Genomic DNA, 20538 nt, shown 5'->3' with positions numbered 1-20538 from the left:
CAGACAGACAGACAGACAAACAAACCCTGGCAAAAACATAACCTCCTTGGCGGAGGTAAATATCAGATACGTGTTGGATTTAGGACCTCAAAAGTGGGCTGGGTCAGATTTGAAAAAATCAGATTTGTGCTGTTTGGATACAGGTCACATATGGGTAAAAAAATTGGATTTGGGCTACATTTATTTACCTGTCGTCTGAACGTAGCCTTAGTAGTCTTTAAAAGGTGCATAGAAGGTTATTCTCCTGACTTTTAAAGTCTGGATAACAACAATGATGGATACCCTTCACTTGTAGAGGATTAGATACACACTTAATGACAAATTGGGAGAATTTGAAAACATTTGGAAACCAGTGATGTCATATATGGAAGGGCCGGACAGTTAAGATCCACTATATAAGCAGTAGTCCACAACGTTGCAATACACCGATCTACCTCAGTGACTCTGGGGATGGGGAGGGAGGTTTGGGGGGTAGGTGAGATGTTAAATTGGGTTTTTTTGTTGTTGTTGTTGTTGGGTTTTTTTTGTTTCTTTCTTTACTCTTTTCTCACTTTATCAATGCTGTTTTCTGTTCTTCTTATTTCTGAATATGCGTTATGTTGATACCAAAACTGAAGCATAATGTACCAATCAGGGTATCGCAAATCTGTACTATAAGGCTTCACAATAAAAATATCTAACACACAAAAAAGCCTTAAAAAGTATAAAATTTAACTTGTATTTAACTCTTTCATGCATGACATCCACATTTGTAGACATATAGTTGAAGCTCACTTTCCAAAGGATTATAAAGACAATATTGTCCAAACCGCATGGGGGTCATCTCTATAAACCCTAAGCAATACAATGAAAAAAAGGATCATCTTAGTTTTAGAATTTGGACTGCTCTGTAATCTCATAAAGTTAACCTCCAAAGACTCATCTATGAGTTTTCTGTCCACGTTTGTGGACAAGAGTTTCACAATTTTATACAAAAAAACCCAAAATGCATCTGAAAAAACTGTTGCATCGTGATGTTTCCAATATAGGCAATTGTTTAATTAAATTAAAGCCAAAACTTGTGCTTTCCTGGGTCTTATATATAGGTTAAATTTCTTCTTAAAAAAAAGAAAAAAAAAAAAAGAAAAAATGCATTTCAACTTTAGCCTAATTTTGACTATCAAAATCAGTCAAAAAAAAAAAATCTAGATAGTTTTTCAAAATTCATGCATGAAAGGGTTAATTTAATCTGTAGGAACCCTGCACATTCAAACTAATTAATGAACCAATGCACACAGACTTATTTCGATGGAGGGGCAAATGCCAAATAAATTGGAAAGTTGACCATGAGAAAACCCCAAGGACCCTCTTGGATACCGATGTAGAAGTTGTTTATTTCTGCTGTTTTTTTTTTTTTTTTTTCCGGGGATCAGTCACCAGTTATTTGTAGAGTAGCTTGAAGGTTTGTGTTCGGCTGTATGATAATGAAAAAAAAAAAAAAAAAAAAACACTTTATAGTGAGGGCTAATTTTATAAGAGCTAAAGAGCTATCAGCTTGTTTCTCTTTACTTAAGCCAAAAAGCCCTGGGAGATGTTACTGTATATGGGTGATATCATTGAGTGTTTTAAAATAATGGCCATATGGAGAGAGAGAGACAGAGAGAGAGAAAAAGAAAAAAAAAAAAAAATGACACGACACCAGCTCAATGGACTGCAGCTGTCAAATGGCTGGCACAGATTCCTCTCCTGTACTGTATGATGAATCATGAGCATAATACCTCCCCCATGATAATCCTAACTATGTGCTGTGTATCCATTCTTGGAGCAAGAAGACAAACGTACAATTTCCATTTCACATATCCACTCATATGGATTTCAGGACTTTATTGAGCAATAAAAAATATACACCAAGGAAAATATCATTTTCCTTTTTTTTTTCTCCCCCATATTGTTGTTCTTCCATCTCAAAATCTGATTTAATACTTCCAGATGAACGACCCATGATCCAAAGCGACAAAATGGAAAAAAAAAAAATTAATAATAATAATAAAAAATAAAAATAGAGCAGTTGTTTAAGTTCGACAGAACAGTATAAGTTGGAACCACCAGGACAGTTTGAAAGCATCCGTTTGTTCGTATCGGTCGCCGAAAATGTGAAAAAACAGATTTCAAACAGATTTGGTTTTAAAAGGAGTGAAATCACAGTCTAGGTCGTCACATCTGAGTCTGCCTCTCCGTAGAGTTCTGCCAGTTTCTGGAACTCGGGTCCCCAGTCGTCCAGGTAATTATAATCCTGCTCTGATTGTGTACCGGGTGAGTCTAAAGGACTGATGGATCCTGTGGGTGAACCCTGACCCTCGTACGCGTACGTTTGGAGGGAGTCGTACGGCGGCACGCTGGTATCCATGTCAGCCTCCACCAGTCTGTGCTTGATAAATTCGTGAACATCCACCGCGTCCAGTTCCACCGACGTGCTCCGGCGACTACGAGGAGGAGCGCAGTGTTGCCTAGCCTCGGGGCGAACATCCCGTCGGAACTTGAGCTCCTCGGCGGCGGCGGGGTTACGGAGGGCAATGATGTCGAAGGCTTCTGTGTCCTCCTCACCGCCGCCTTCGTCATCGTAGGTGACCACGTTTTCGCGGATGTCCTCTTCGGAAATGATGAGGGGCTCCTTCTTGCTTCGCCTCAGGGTGATGAAAAGAACGACAATGGCTGCGAAAGACAAGAAAACAGGTATAGTTATTATCGTTGCAGGCACAGATTATCCCATAATTGTTGCTGTTTTTTTTTTTTACCCCTCAGCCAACCTTGGGCCTGAACCACATTATGAAATAAAAGTTCTAAATGTAATAAAAATGTCACGTCATCTTGTAATAAAGCCGCATTATGTAATAAACTGACGCATTTTGTAATAAACTTTGTCAACACATTATATAGTACATTTTTTCTCATTATGTAGTAAGTTATTACAATTTGAGAAATTTATTACAAAATGCACTTGACACATTTTTATAAAAAAAAAAAAAAAATGTAATAACTAGGGCTGGGCAAGTTAACGCATTATTACCGCATTAACGCATTCATTAAATAACGCCGACAATTTTTTTTATTCCACTTTAATGATGTTTTATTGTTGTTCTGCCTTTCAAGCAAGTCTTAATTGATTTATACATACGGACTCTTATTTTGAAACTCATGCTTTTATTTTGGTGCTCCACACACCAGTGCTGTGTGTACTGAGAGGAGAAAAGAGCGAACTTTCCGAGTACTGCTGAATCAAACTTTGTGTAACTCCTGCAGTTCAACGCCTGTATGTATCAATCATTCTGTTGTTTGCTAAATAATTTCACATGCAAACGCACCATTAGAAACATGTTTCTGACGTTATTTTGGATGTGTTTATTACAATGTGTTATTAACATGTTTAAGCTAATTCGTTTATGCTAGCAGTCGGAGATGGGTTGCTAATTCTTTATGCAGGCTCATGCTAAGTTTATGTAAATTCATTGGTTGTGTTTAGGTACAATATGCCAGCCTTTGAACAAACCTTTACTCATTTACGATGTGATTGTTGTATTAGCAGTCAATTTAGCTCTATGCTAACTTGAATGGGAAAATCCATAGACACGCTGACGATTAGCATTTACAGCTTCATTTAAGATTTACATCATCTTTTTATCCAGCAACAAAGGTTCACATCAGAGATATTTTATACTATTCATTCTTACAACAACTGAACATAAAATACTCACAGGCAAACGTTTTTGGGGCCATACAAACAGAGTGAAAGAAACGTGTCTGTTAGTTCGTTCTTATGTCCAAACTGATTATGGGAACACCAAAAGGACAAAACATACGTTAGTGACACTTATTCCGACCACTACAGGTCCCCCTTTGCTTGGTTTTAACATCTGAACATCACATATTATTGGGCTTATTAGTATTAGTACTGATTAGTGGGCTTAAGACTCCTGTCAGTCACTCACAACTGTAAATAAACTGGTGTGGACATAAACATGGAGGAAAGTAGCGGTCTGTTCCATGGACATTTTCATTTTGAATGTCTTCAGATGGTGGGGTTGAGAAGGACACAGTTGTTTGGAAGCACTGCAATGTGGAATTATTCTTATCACCGGAGTAGTTCAAGTCTGAAATATCACTTAAAGGCAATACACGCTGTTGGTGCCAGCAATGCTCCTCCCCCCCCCCCCCCCCCCCCCCAACAACTATGCGATTAATCGCGATTAATCGCAGAAATCCACACGATTAATGCAAATTAATATAATCTCAGAGCAATTTAGAAGAAATTAGTCACAGGAGCTACAGGTAATGGAATCAGAACTTCAACCACACAGTTTAAAGATTAATTTACGCACATTACACTTTCCTGAAAATAAAAATGTGTCAAGTGCATTTTGTAATAAATTTCTCAAATAGTAAGAACTTACTACATAATGCGAAAAAATTAACTACATAATGCGTTGACGTAGTTTATTACAAAATGTGTCAGTTTATTACATAATGCGGCTTTATTACAAGATGACGTGACATTCTTATTACATTTTGAACTTTTATTACATAATGGGAATTTATTACATAATGCGGCTCAGCAGGACGTAGGGGTATTGTAATCATTGTGTCATCTACTTCATCCCACTCCTTTTCGAGCGCCGAAAAATTTTGTTTGACCATGTTGTATGGTTCTTTGTTATGTGATTCTATGTGCTCGAGATAAAACTACACTAACTAATCTGTCTGTCTGTCTGTCTCAAGGTTTTAATAGTTTGGGATTTTTCATTAAAGTTTAGTTTTATTTAGTTTTGACTTGTTTTTTGTCTAATTCAGTTAGTTTTAATTTGTTTTTAGAGCAGGTTTGCTACTTTTTATTAGTTTTTGTTTTTTCCTAAATGCTTAGTTTTAGTTTAGTTTTAGTTTTTTATCATATAATTTCTCTTCTTCGCCGTCGTATTCACATAAATCCCATACAGGACTCTGCTGCTTCAGTCTCCATGTTTCCAGGAACAGTGGGGACTAGAGGACGACTCTAAACCAAGTGATGCACCGTAAAGTGTCGTACGGTGCCAACAGCTAAAATTGCTGGAGTGAAATAAATCTATTTCATATCAATCCGACATTGACAAAAACGAAGGGAATTTTATCCATAATTTTTATACATTTTAGTTAGTTTTGTAAGCATATCATATCAAACGTAATACCTTTTAAAGACTTTTTTAAAGGTATTAACCCTATAACACCAAACGTATCATGTTTGATACATGAGTTTTGAAGCCCTCTACATGATCAGTGTGATATTTTCTTGTTTGATAAACCTGATGTATATAATTAGATGCGACTTCAGTCTGAATTACCAGGTTGCATTTATTTGACCTTTACATCATTGAAATGTAACAAACGTCACAATTCTGTGTCCCAGGAGTGTCACTTCCGTAAACACAGTGCATGCCTGTGTGGTCACGTATTACATCAGGATCTCTTTTGCACATGCGGGTCACTTCAGGTTTGCATTTAGTTCATACTCAAAACTGATAGAAGTCGCATTTAATGTGTAATATGAACGAGCACACACAAAAAAATCGGATTTCACTAAAAAATCCGAATTGTGCATTAAGACCTGCTGTCTGAACGTAGCCTCAGTGAGCTGCATTCTCAATCTCCATCTTCAAACCCCTTTAAAAAGGTCCTTATTTTGGTTTTACCGCTTTTTTTCTTGGTATTTGTGCAGTTCGTTTGTTAGTTTTGTTTGTTTGAAACTCTAATATAAATGACAAGTTTAGTGGAAAACTTGTGAGCACAACTAAATATGCGAGTGCTTTCAGTTGTAACATCACAGTTAGACAGACGACAACACTCAGCCATGTTTTTATGCTAATACCAATCCCTGTGCGTCCCCGTATTGTTTGTTAATTCATAGCTTGTGACAGGCAAACATGATGTGGTTCGTAAACAGCAAACACAATAAACACCAACCAATTTTATGTGCACATTATCCGATTTTCCATCAGGACACTAAAACTGGCCAAGCGTTGAAGAGCTGTACATCAATAATGTGCATTAGCATTATTGCCTGTGATGCTTCCTTGAATGCAAGCTGTTGTGCTGATGACAACGAACACATTGTCATCATCTCCGTCGGAAAATTGAATTTCACTTCCAGCCAAAAAATGCAACAAATAAAGTAAAGAGAAACCGAACGTGGAGGTAAATCACTTTTATTCTAGTCTTCATTTGATTTGGCAGTTTTATTTTTCATTAGGTATAACGTGTTGGTGTACGACTCCGCCGATAGTTCGCTTACAGAGTGAAAAATCTCTCCCAAGTGTTAATGAAGTCGTGAAGCCAAGTAATATCTGATGACATGCTACAGCTTGGAACTTGTTCTTACAACTAATGAGAGTCATGCCTCTTTGGGTTAATGATGACCTCTCTGCAAGATGTTAACGCTAACATCAATTTAATAAAGTAACGTCAGTGAGGGAAGTACATTTTTACATGGTGCAATATCTTAGAGGAGTTCATTATGCTACATTAGCAGAAATGAGTGAGATAGATCAGAGGCGTCTTGGCTTCGCAAACTGAATGCAGTATGAGAAAATAAAAACATGATGGAAAGCGGTGTTTCTCAACGGGGGTGGGGTGGGGGGTGGGGTGGACTCTATTACAGGAAGTTTGGAATGAGAAAACTGAAAAGGGGACGCTAAGACTGGAATGGAGGTGTTAGTATTAATATCAAGCTGCATTTTATGTCAATGGTGAATCACCGTGCCCCCCCCCAAATGGACTCTGAGCCAGTTCACTTCAGGTGTGAATATAACCGACCTCGAACCGAACCAGACCAAGGAATTTTGCACCTTTTTGTGCTTGACGAGCCACCGTAGCCGCTGGAAGTAGCTGAGGTTTACGGGTGGTCAGAGCTAACAGCAGCAGCTATGAGCTGTGGACAGACGTGGAGCAATGAGGAAACTGAATGTGCCATTGACATTTGGTCAGATGCCCGTATTATGAAACTGGCTCCGACTGAGCTTTTCATGAGCGTTAACATTATTTTCGTAAATTTGTGTCTGTAAAACAACAATCTATATTCCGAAAATGATAACTGTATGTAGGAGCACCACGTCTATTTTCATCAACACCGGCCATCTCTGATTCACCTCTCACCCGACTTTTCTGTCCAATGCCAGCGCAGTTCGTCACATGCGTGCTTCTGTTCACGCATTTTGGTCCACTAGCAAAAAGTGCAATGTGAATGCGATCCAACCCAAATAAAAAAAATAGTCCGCATTTGATCCGAATCAAATAAGTGGACCAAAGGACTTTTCAGGTGAGATATGTGAAAGATTTCATGGACCAGATTTGGTCTTCATATCTTAATCCTTTCCATGTTAGACTCAAAACTTTTCAGTCGCCCCTCGTATATCAGCACAAAAGGCCAAAAAAAAAAACACACGAAAAAGCTGAAACCTTTTACCTCGTGGACCCCTGAGGGTTAATACATGCCTTTTCCACATGTCAGTGTTACATTTTACACTGGAAAATGTTCTATCTATTGGAATAGAAACTCGCCTTCGGAAACAGATGCCTGGCAGTATAACACATACAAGTAGCGCTATAGACGGTGAGAGTGGAAGGTGGCGGTGGATTAAGATGGTGGAGCGTTCAGCTTTGATAACGTCAAGAATGCAGCGATGCACTATAGACTAACCTGTATTCACTCCAAGAACACCTATTTTTGTATGAAGCTCATACTGTGGGTGAATATGGTATTCTGTATGTGGATTATGGGGGTGTCTTGATGGAGCCTTAGATCGAGATGAAAGGTGCGTCGACACTAAGCATGAATGGTTTTATCCAACAGCAAAGCCTTTACTCTTTCAGTTCTCTTGAGCAGGGAAGAGTATTCTATTGAACCTGCCGCAGCCTTCAGTGTTTTATCTGCAGACTTCATCCGCTTTAACATTTTGTTAAAGATAAGAATCTGAACTATGTAGTTATGATACTGAACTATGTTTACACAAGAAAAGCTTTTATGTGTCCAAGTAAGAGTGGACGAAGGAACCCTGACAAGGCTAAGAGAACCTTTTTAACACAACTGCAATTTATTGAAATGGTGCAGAAGTTCAATATCATTTTATTTCAAAAGCAACCACAAACCAACTACTGATGTATATGTTTAATACCTGTTGATCCACTAATCCTATCAATACACTTGTCCCTCACTATAATGCGGTTCACCTTTCACGGCCTCGCTGTTTCGCAGATTTTTTTAGTGCAATTTTGCATGTTTTTTTTTACAGCATATGAACACGCATTGTGTTCTGCATCCTGACTGGCTAAGGGACTGTAGACCATCGTCAGTCAATGTCCTCCGTGCCGTGTCTCCTGTACAGTACAGAATGCGTTCAGTTTGCCAAATTTAGATAAATGTTCGATCGCTAGCGGTGTGACTCTGAAGTGCTGTATGTTTGCAAGTTTTCTCCCCGACAAAACCCTCAATGTCGCACCCAAAAGGCAGAGGAAGACGCTAACCATCGCACAAAAAGTTGGACTTCTGGACATGCTGAAGGAAGGGAGAAGTTACGCGGCTGAAAACAGGTTTTAATCTTTGGTTTCATTCTATAATACTCTACTTATTTTTTAAAAATCTACATAGGTTTGAACTGTGAGAGTGTTTAAAAGAGAGAGAAATGTGAGAAAATGTTAATGCCTGTCTAAGAAAAGTGTATAAAGTGTGTGGTGAGGGGTTTTACAGCCTTAAAACATATATAACACTGGGTTACAAAAAAATGTTTTTTGCAAGTTGTCTAGGTTTTTTCAACTGAATTAGGACCATTTTGCACCGCTAAATCCAAAAATGACATCTGTTTTTGTCAATCAGGTCAGGTTTTTTTTTGCTAATTTGATTTTGAAAAAATTTGATCTTCTCACAAAATTGATTACATTTTTGTGACTTTATCAGTTGATTTTTTATATAGTTCTCATCCAAAATAGGTTTTAAGAGAAAAAAAGTCATTTTCTAACAGGATTCCTGTTAGGTACAATGGTGTATTCACCGCAGATGTAGCAGAATACGTCAGGCTTATTTTTGCAAGATCTTCTAGTCGAAGCCATTTCATTCACCTGTAATATTAAAAAAAACCCATTAATCATAAATTGGGATAAAAACTTTTAATTTAACAGAACAAATACTAAGTAATTGTTATTTGTGAACCTACAAGCCCTTATTAAGCTGTAATAATAGGACTGTGTCAGACTAAATGCAAAATAAAACTAAGTAAACTTTTCCATTAGGGTTTGGACTAAAACACAGGTTCAGCACAGTTGTTAATTCAAGATGTTTTGTGGAATTCAACATTTTTTACTAAATTTGGGATTTTTTTTTTTTTTTTTTACTGAATTAAAGATTTTTTTTTACTTAATTGAATTTTTTTTTTTTTTACTTAGTTCAACATTTATTCCTTAATTCAAGCTAAATTTTTTTTGCTTAATTCAGTTCAAGACTGTGGAATATTTGCACTTTGTAAATTCATCCCACGGGCCGGATTGGAACCTTTAGCGGGCCACATTTGGCCCCCGGGCCGCATGTTTGACACCCCTGATCTACATGATCAGTGAATTAAATATAAGAAATTACATGAGTTACACTGAAAAAACTCAAAATAACGAGGATAATATTACGATAAGTGGTGATAAAACATTAAACATAGAGAAAAATGCATTTGGGAACTGCCGCTAAAGTAGTCCTGGGTTTTTATGGGTTAATATTAATAGAATGTTGAAATGACGGGTCTCTACATGGGGGGCTTATGGAGACCTTTAGGGGCTTTGATGCAAGGGTTTTAAATTAACTGTTGTTATAAGAACATGACACCATTATATTTAAAGCTAGAAGTTACAGGGGGAAAACAAGTACATTTTTGGTTCACTTTTTTTGTTTTTTTTTGCATAACTGCAGAAAGTAGTGGGATAAAAACTTTTAATTTAACAGAACAAATACTAAGTAATTGTTATTTGTGAACCTACAAGCCCTTATTAAGCTGTAATAATAGGACTGTGTCAGACTAAATGCAAAATAAAACTAAGTAAACTTTTCCATTAGGGTTTGGACTAAAACACAGGTTTTTTGCGGAATTCAACATTTTTAGCTAAATTTAAGATTTTCTTTTTTTTTTTTTTTTCTTAATTCAAGATTTTTTTTATACTTATTTGAGGATTTTTTTTTAACTTAATTGAAGAATTTTTTTTTTTTACTTAGTTCAACATTTTTTCCTTAATTCAAGCTATTTTTTTTTTTTTTTTGCTTAATTCAGTTCAAGACTGTGGAATTTTTGCACTTTGTAAATTCATCCCACGGGCCGGATGGGAACCTTTGGCGGGCCACATTTGGCCCCCGGGCTGCATGTTTGACACCCCTGATCTACATGATCAGTGAATTAAATATAAGAAAATACATGATTTACACTGAAAAAACTCAAAATAAAGAGGATAATATTACAATAAATGGTGATAAAACATTAAACATGCATTTGGGAACTGCCGCTAAAGTAGTCCTGGGTTTTTATGGGTTAATATTAATAGAATGTTGAAATGACGGGTCTCTACATGGGGGCCTTATGGAGACCTTTAGGGGCTTTGACGCAAGGGTTTTAAATTAACTGTTGTTATAAGAACATGACACCATTATATTTAAAGCTAGAAGTTACAGGGGGGAAAAAAGTACTTTTTCTGTTCACTTTTTTTTTTTTTGCATAACTGCAGAAAATAGTGGGATAAAAACTTTTAATTTAACAGAACAAATACTAAGTAATTGTTATTTGTGAACCTACAAGCCCTTATTAAGCTGTAATAATAGGACTGTGTCAGACTAAATGCAAAATAAAACTAAGTAAACTTTTCCATTAGGGTTTGGACTAAAACACAGGTTTTTTGCGGAATTCAACATTTTTAGCTATATTTAAGATTTTCTTTTTTTTTTTTTTTTCCTTAATTCAAGATTTTTTTTATACTTATTTGAGGATTTTTTTTTAACTTAATTGAAGAATTTTTTTTTTTTACTTAGTTCAACATTTTTTCCTTAATTCAAGCTAATTTTTTTTTTTTTTGCTTAATTCAGTTCAAGACTGTGGAATTTTTGCACTTTGTAAATTCATCCCACGGGCCGGATGGGAACCTTTGGCGGGCCACATTTGGCCCCCGGGCTGCATGTTTGACACCCCTGATCTACATGATCAGTGAATTAAATATAAGAAAATACATGATTTACACTGAAAAAACTCAAAATAAAGAGGATAATATTACAATAAATGGTGATAAAACATTAAACATGCATTTGGGAACTGCCGCTAAAGTAGTCCTGGGTTTTTATGGGTTAATATTAATAGAATGTTGAAATGACGGGTCTCTACATGGGGGCCTTATGGAGACCTTTAGGGGCTTTGACGCAAGGGTTTTAAATTAACTGTTGTTATAAGAACATGACACCATTATATTTAAAGCTAGAAGTTACAGGGGGGAAAAAAGTACTTTTTCTGTTCACTTTTTTTTTTTTGCATAACTGCAGAAAATAGTGGGATAAAAACTTTTAATTTAACAGAACAAATACTAAGTAATTGTTATTTGTGAACCTACAAGCCCTTATTAAGCTGTAATAATAGGACTGTGTCAGACTAAATGCAAAATAAAACTAAGTAAACTTTTCCATTAGGGTTTGGACTAAAACACAGGTTTTTTGCGGAATTCAACATTTTTAGCTAAATTTAAGATTTTCTTTTTTTTTTTTTTTTTTCTTAATTCAAGATTTTTTTTACACTTATTTGAGGATTTTTTTTTAACTTAATTGAAGAATTTTTTTTTTTACTTAGTTCAACATTTTTTCCTTAATTCAAGCTAATTTTTTTTTTTTTTGCTTAATTCAGTTCAAGACTGTGGAATTTTTGCACTTTGTAAATTCATCCCACGGGCCGGATGGGAACCTTTGGCGGGCCACATTTGGCCCCCGGGCTGCATGTTTGACACCCCTGATCTACATGATCAGTGAATTAAATATAAGAAAATACATGATTTACACTGAAAAAACTCAAAATAAAGAGGATAATATTACAATAAATGGTGATAAAACATTAAACATGCATTTGGGAACTGCCGCTAAAGTAGTCCTGGGTTTTTATGGGTTAATATTAATAGAATGTTGAAATGACGGGTCTCTACATGGGGGCCTTATGGAGACCTTTAGGGGCTTTGACGCAAGGGTTTTAAATTAACTGTTGTTATAAGAACATGACACCATTATATTTAAAGCTAGAAGTTACAGGGGGGAAAAAAGTACTTTTTCTGTTCACTTTTTTTTTTTGCATAACTGCAGAAAATAGTGGGATAAAAACTTTTAATTTAACAGAACAAATACTAAGTAATTGTTATTTGTGAACCTACAAGCCCTTATTAAGCTGTAATAATAGGACTGTGTCAGACTAAATGCAAAATAAAACTAAGTAAACTTTTCCATTAGGGTTTGGACTAAAACACAGGTTCAACTGCAGACTAATTATGCACAGATTCATCTATTTACACGCATTCCATTGTTCAGTGTGGTTCCACGCCCGTGTTTTTTAATGAATTTCAGCCCAAGTTGCAAGTGATTATCTGTGCAAAATAAAATAAAGTTAAAAAAAAAAAAACCTTCACTCCACCTGGTGTGCTGGCACTGCCCAAGTGGGGTTAGAGAGGGTGAAAAATGCAATTTGTCTGGGACACTGCTTATCGGTCGAGTTGTTTAAAGCAACCAATTACACAATGCAAGGAGGTTTGTGTGTGTGAGGTGAGCTAGGTCTCTCACTGTGAGCACAACCAGTTTTTAATTTACTTGCTCGTGCATATTTTGGAGACGGTAACATTTCCTGCTCGCACACACAGTTTAGAACCTGACTGTAGTTTAGATTAAAACTGTCTGAATGGACAAAACAAGGAAGTTACCTGTAGTATTTACTTGCATTAACACACATATGCTGTCGTAGCTCTTCAACAGGGCTGGTTGTCATAGCGATGCAATGTCAACATACTGATATTACAGTGCATCCGGAAAGTATTCACAGCACTACACTTTTTACCTCCACCAGGAGGTATTGTGATCACTAGGGATGGGAATCGAGAACCGGTTCTTTTTGAGAACCGGATCCCAGTAGCTGGATTCCTTGGAATCATTTGCCTGCCTGCTTATCGATTCCGCTTTCGTTGCGCATATGCGATGACATCACATGCACGCTGCATTGTTTTGGTCAGAACGTAGCCAACATGGTGTTGAGGCAGAAACGACACCAGGTCCACTGGAACACTGTCCAAGCTTCCATGTCTTCAAAAGAGTGGAATCCCTCCAGTATGTTCAAACATTTGTCCACAGCATGTGAATCCTTTACAGGAATGTCACGTATTTGATTCGCTATTTAGTGGTGCTTGTGAATGTAGCAGCAGAGTGAACGCCAGACCGTCATCTGGGCCCAGTTCTGGTTCCGGTGCGGGCAGCAAATGTCGTACCCCCTCAAATACAAGTTTCCGAAGGTAGGGGAAAGGAAATGAGGTGCACAACAACAAGAGATGGGCAGAGTCGAACTGGTTCCACGTAGTAGAAGTGCAGCAATAGAGGAATTAGTAAAGCGTCTTTAGTTTCACTTTCATTGTACGCTCCCCACTCCCCCCAAACCGGCGTCATCTGTTTTTATTATTTGTAAGTAATGTATATGTTATATTTTCTGTGCAGAGATGGAAATATAAAAGACAGTTAACGCAAACACACCCGTTCGTACTCTTTTATTTCCTCACCCAATGAGAATCGATAAGAGAATCGATAAGGAATCGGATCGATAAGCAAAATCGATAATGGAATCAGAATCGTTAAATTCTTATCGATTCCCATCCCTGGTGATCACTTTGCTTTGTGTGTTTGTTTGTTAGCAAGTTTATGGGAAAATTATTCCAACCATCTTTACCAAATCTTCCCCACAGATAGGCCTAGGCCCTGGGACCAACCCATTAAATTTTGGGCCAAGTAGGCCAAAGTTCAAGGTCACAGCAAGGTCACAAACCTTCCAATTTTCCTATCTCTCATCATTGAGCAATTTTCCAAAATTCATAAAAAATTCAAAACGACTCCAATTAGCCTCCAATTTGATCCACCCGTAGCTTATAACAATATCTTGTATCTGGCACAAAATTGTCCACATCCACTGTGGAATGTGGACTCTGTGGACATTTCAATTTAACATTGAAAATCCCATTTATGACACATTTTTCATTAGAACTCAACAAATATTGATTGAAACTGAATATAATTTGACAGACACATGACTGGTACCAAGCTTCAACTTTTTCTGCTGTATGGAACAACCTGGAAACTGTTTAATTTAAAAAGAAATAGTCGATCCACACATGCACACTGTTCGGGGTGCTTGGCGGAGGTTTGTATTCTCTGAACACTTGTTACCTTCGCCAGGAGGTATTGTGATCGCTTTGCTTTGTGCGTTTGCGTGCGTATGTTTGTTTGTTAGCCAGATAACTCAAAAAGTTATAGATGGATTTTCATGAAATTTTCAGGAAATGTTGATACTGGCACAAGGAAGAAATGATTCAATTTGGTGGTGATTGGGGGGCGGGGGGGCCCACTGATTTGCCTTGGTGGAGGTCTGTGCTATTGGTAAAATGTTCAAATTGCACTTGTTTTTCTTATGACAATTCAAGTTGTTCATGTTATTTAGATTTTTAAGGAAACTTCGTAGATGTAAACCTGATCATAATCTAATTTTACTTTTTTCACTGTTATTATTTTACTGGTCCGGCCCACTGGAGATCAAATTGGGCTGAATGTGGCCCCTGAACTAAAATGAGTTTGACACCCCTGAGTTAATACTATTAGACCCTATTACCGCACACCACTATACTATACTACACTGTATTTTGTTCTTTTTTTTATGTGTTTTTTTTTTTTTTTTTTTTCTTAGTGGTCTGTTCAGGTAATTTCATCTCACTGCTAAAGCCAGAGGAGCTCTAACTGTTGCTCAGTGCATCAGTTATGGCACCAGGGAACACTCCACTGGTCTGCACATGTCCATTTGAAAGCCATTGTAGAAATCTAATTTACTCTACAACTACAGAGTACTAGAGTTATATAAGAGTATAATGTGTCTAATTCAAATAGGAGACCGTGATTTCTTGACACATCTCAACTCTTAGACCTTGGTTCAATGGAAAAAAAAAAAAATTGCAACAGTCGAAAAAGAAAAGGAACATTATCATCAATCTGAGTTGATTTTATTTTTATGTAAAAAGGCCACATTTCTTGAATAGTAACCTCTTTTTCACATGTCATATTTCACCTATGTCATTTCCTCATTTAGATTTTCAAGTGTGAGCGAATTAATTTACAGCTTCACGACTGTGCTGAGGACTTTTTTTTTTTTTTGAAGGACTTGTCACCAAACTAAAAATAGGACCAATGGCCCTGTAGCTTACCAGCCACATTAAAAGCTTTAGGAAATGTATCCAGATGCCATTTATTACCACCCAGTTCTGTGTATTTATTATATTACAGAAATAGTGATGACGATTGAGCAATGATGTCAACAGGAATCCTCTTCTGATCACGTGAACGAGGTTATTTCTAAACAAATAACATGTGCGAGGGATCACACCACCCATGCCCGACGGGAGTACACTCGGCAGTTGGTTGTTGACAATTACATGACAGGATTTCTTTACCTGAATGATGTTATTTGTAAACAATCAACAACGTGCTTCTGTAACACGCAGACATGTAAGAATTTGGATACCTCAAAACAACAAATACGAATCTAGTTTAATGGTGCCAAGCGAATCAGCATATGGCTACCATGTTTTGGTCATATTCCAATCAGATCTGTAAAAAAATCAAATTCCAACTTGATATCATTGCTACTTACTGATTTATTGGATCAATCCACTTCCTATCTGTTATAATGGGAATTTTTTTTTTTTAAGTCGCACCAAATCCAGAATCAGATCCAGATGGAATTAATTTCAATACCTTGTGTTGACATCATCATAAAGAAGCTGTATACCAAGTTTGAAGTCAATCAGAACTGGAGTTTGGGAGAAGAAGACAATTGAAAGTTTTGTAACGGACGACAGACGACGACAGACGACGCTGGACGACAATAGCTTACTGGTAAGCTAATAAAAATAATAGGACCAATGGCCCTGTAGCTTACCGGCCAAATTAAAAGCTTTGGGAAATGTATCCAGATGCCATTTATTATCACCCAGTTCTGTGTATTTATTCTATTACAGAAATAGCCCATGTTTTGGTCATATTCCAATCAGATCTGTAAAAAATTCAAATTCCAACTTGATATCATTGATACTGATTTATTGGATCAATCCACTTCCTATCTGTTATAATGGGAACATTTTTTTAAAGTCGCACCAAATCCAGAATCAGATCTGGATCCAAATCATTTCAATACCTTGTGTTGACATCATCATACAGAAGCTGTATACCAAGTTTGAAGTCAATCAGAACTGGAGTTTCGGAGAAGAAGACGATTTAATTTTTGTCCCCATAAGAGCCCATGTTAAATTTTCCGTAAGTTCCCGGATCCAGAAGAAGATCCTGATCAGCATGTGGACATTATGTTTTGGTCATGTCCCCATCAGGGCTGGACTGTAGAAATTTACACTGGATATCATTTATATTTACTGAGTTATTGCGTCGATCCACTTCCTATCTCTTATAATGGGGACATTTTTCAAAATCGCACCAAATCCAGAATCAGATCCAAATAATTTCACTAACCTTTGTTGACATTATCATAAAGAAGCTGTATACCAAGTTTGAAGTCAATCGGAATTGTAGTTTCGGAGAAGAAGACGATTGAAATTTTTGTAACGGACGACGGACGATGACAGACGATGGTGACGGACACCACATGACGACAATAGCTTACGGCCTGTCGGCCAGTGAGCTAAAAATCGGACCAATGGCCCTGTAGCTTACCGGCCAAATTAAAAGCTTTGGGAAATGTATCCAGATGCCATTTATTATCACCCAGTTTTGTGTATTTATTCTATTACAGAAATAGCCCATGTTTTGGTCATATTCCAATCAGATCTGAAAAAAATTCCAATTCCAACTTGATATCATTGATACTGATTTATTGGATCAATCCACTTCCTATCTGTTATAATGGGAAAATTTTTCAGATCCGGATTGGATCCAGATTGAAATAATTTCAACACCTTGTGTTGGCATCATCATAAAGAAGCTGTATACCAAGTTTGAAGTCAATCAGAACTGGAGTTTCGGAGAGGAAGACGATTGAAAGTTTTGTAACGGACGACAGACAACAGACGACGACAGACGACAATAGCTTATGGCCTGTCAGCAGGTAAAAAAAAACAGCCTAATTCTGCCACTTTGGTCTTTTGAGCCTCGATAGAAAATTCTTCCACAATTCAGTTAAGTATTTGATCTCTGGTGATATTTACAGGTTGGCTGCAAATTAAGCAAAGACTGAAGAAACATAAATTCACACAGTATCTAATTCCCAGTTTAACTCAATTAGCGCTGTAATGTTCTATACTTAAATCCCAGCTATGATCATGAATAACTGATTGAAGTCCATTATTAGCTGCCCTTAGATAGTGTCCTTCTGGTTTGCTGCAGGTTTAATTAGGACGGCTTATTAGAAGGAACAGAGATAAAACAGGGGCGTTAATCGGACAGACTGAAAACAATCACACGCAAACAAATCACACGGACGAGAACAGATGAGGTAAAATTAAATCATGTGTACATGACAGACGATGTTGGTCTATCTGTCTTTGCTTTTTCAGCCTTTAAGACGAGCATCCGGGCCTCACACATCAGCCTTCAGCGGTTTTATCCTCAAATTTATGCGCTCAACAATAGAATTTAACCTTAAATTATTCCAAAACGCAATGCCTTTTTGGACCCATTGATTCGGATTGTGACCTGTCATGGCCTGCAGTTTTTTCGATAAGAGTTAAGCTCCGACTGTAGCACACAGCCATTGATTTCCTTATTTTGGTGGAATTTTTTATTTTTATTTTTATATTTTTGTGTGTGTGTGTGTGTGTGTGTGTGTGTGTGTGTGTGTGGATTCTGATGTTGTGTAAAACAGGGGTGTCAAACTTATTTCAGTTCAGGGGGCACGTACAGGCCAATATAATCTAACATGGGCCAGACCAATAAAATAATAACAGTAAAAAAAAAGGAAAATTACATGAAGAAAATATGTGCATTTACAAATTATCCTTTTAAAAAAATGTGAATAACAATAACAACCTAAAACCTGTTCTATTGTATTATTATTATTATTATTATTATTATTATTATTATTATTATTATTATTATTATTATTTCGTAGTTGTTATTTGTAATTTTTCTTACTGTCATTAGTGTGTGCCAGTTGTCCAGTTCTTCTGCTGTGTGCGTTTGGTATTGACAGAAAACTCCTTTGATTACAAAGTTCAGAGACGTTTTGGAGGTTTTTGATGTTTGATGCGGTATGGATTATGATAAACTAGCGCATTGACCCGTGGTTCCCCATGGGTTCTACATGTGGTAGTTTTTATGCAGGGGAGAGCTGACTTTTGGGGAAAGATGTGAGTCTATATTTTAGAAGTACTGACAAAAAAATTGCTTGGTAAATCATTCTTTAAAATTTAAATGATAATTCATATATTATGTTGTTCATGTTTTTAACTTCATTTCCTGTTATGCGATGTGGCGCTACACTTCCCGTCAACCGTCATGGGTATAGCAACATGATTGTAAGGCTATTGTATTCCAAAACTAGAAGCACTCGGAGAGCGCAGACCTCCACCAAGGCTGATCAGTGGGCCCCCCCGTGGGCCCCCCCACCCCCGATCACCACCAAAATTTAATCATTTCTTCCTTATCCCATTTCCAACAAACCCTGAAAATTTCATCCAAATCTGTCCAAAACTTTTTTGAGTTATGTTGCACACTAACGGACAGACAAACAAACAAACAAACAAACCCTGGCAAAAACATAACCTCCTTGGCGGAGGTAATTACTAATATCTTCTAAAATATGGGTCGTATCAACTTGCTGTTTTCAGTAGTCTCTTCCTTGATTATAAATCCATAAGTATGCCAAACTGCAGCAGTCAACTCTTTCCAAATTTTGTGCGATTCCCGAGACACACACACAAACACACAAACAGAGTCCACTTCCCTTTTAATATCCCCCTGAGACCCAGGAAAGTTAAAATTTTAGATTTTTTTTCCATTCAACAGTTGTCTTGATTGGAAACTGCATAATGCAACAGTTTTATTCAGATACATATTTTACATTATTATTATTTATTTTATTTAATTTTTTTCAAGGAATATCCTTTGCAATGGGGGGGGGGTTAATATCAAATATCACATTAGCCCTGATTTTCTGATGCAATAACATGTTCTAAGCACTCCTGTGTAATTTTTTTGAAATTATCATCCAAAACCCCCACCCCCACCCCGAAAATTACTTTTTTAACTCTGAAAATGGTAACTTTCACAGCTTCTCCACTCTTTTGTCCAGTGCAGTGTATAAATATGTTCATGATGGGCCATTTCATGATCTTGTCAGTGCCAGATTGTATCGTAAGAGTACTTTGTACTATGAAAAGTCTAATGTCAAGGTCATGTTGTAGGTTAAAGGTCACCAAAATGCCTATTTTTTCAAAAATTCATACCATTCCAACATTTATCAAATCTGTCCTCAGTTCTCTTCCCTCTGGTTTCCTGGTGGGATCCCCCAAAGGCCTTTGGTCCTTTCAAAGCCACATTAGAGATTAAATATTTCAACATGTACATTCCATTTGAATTTGCTGCCATTAGTGTGGCGGAAACACTAGCACGCATTTGGGCGGGAATCACTAACACTTCATTCATTCATTCATTTTCTGAACCATCTTTATCCTCACTAGGTCGCTGGAGCCTATTCCACCTACTTACGGGTGAAAATGTGTTATGAGGAGAGAACCTGAGCCCAACATTTGGAAGAGCCCACATTAACAGCTTAATTCCATGAAATATGCATTTTGGACCATTTGGGTGACCTTTGAGCTATAATTTGACCTTGACTCTACACCTTTTGTAGTGCAAAGCACTCTGAAGACATGACATGTCTAAAAAAAAAACATTTAAGGCCCAGCATGAGCAGATTGCTACATTGTGCTTTATCAAAAGTGAAGAAGGTTTGAAAGTTGCCAAAAACCCCACGTTTTCAGGGTTGAAAAAGTAATTTTTGGGATGGTGATGGGGGTGGTGATGGGGGTGGGGGGGTGGGGTTGGGCTTGATTTGAATTTTTTTCACATTTTTGTATTCCCAAGACATGGGAGCATTAGAAAATCTGGGCTAAAGTTGAATCTGATAATTTACCTGAAATAAGCCCCCCCCCCATTGCCCCCCAATTGCACTGGACAGAATTTTTTAGTTAAAACTGTAAAACTTTTTTCTTCTACAGAGGACAAAATACATTGCTGGGTCT

General features: G+C 37.1%; 1 protein-coding gene across 1 annotated transcript in view; it reads right to left on the bottom strand.

The window, feature by feature from the left end:
• Window positions 1-1829: 1829 nt before the first annotated feature.
• The window catches only part of LOC115411443 (cadherin-18), a 492272-nt gene continuing 473563 nt past the window's right edge, over window positions 1830-20538 (bottom strand). Inside the window, exon 12 of the mRNA XM_030123571.1 lies at window positions 1830-2691. Coding sequence (XP_029979431.1) covers window positions 2186-2691 — 506 coding nt within the window. The 3' untranslated portion in view covers window positions 1830-2185. The remainder of the gene's footprint in view (window positions 2692-20538) is intronic.

This window comes from Sphaeramia orbicularis, chromosome 20 (genome assembly GCF_902148855.1).
Source record: "Sphaeramia orbicularis chromosome 20, fSphaOr1.1, whole genome shotgun sequence".
Lineage (NCBI taxonomy): Eukaryota > Metazoa > Chordata > Actinopteri > Kurtiformes > Apogonidae > Sphaeramia > Sphaeramia orbicularis.
The sequence above is the reverse complement of the archived record's forward strand: the minus strand, read 5'-3'. Positions and strand labels throughout refer to the sequence as shown.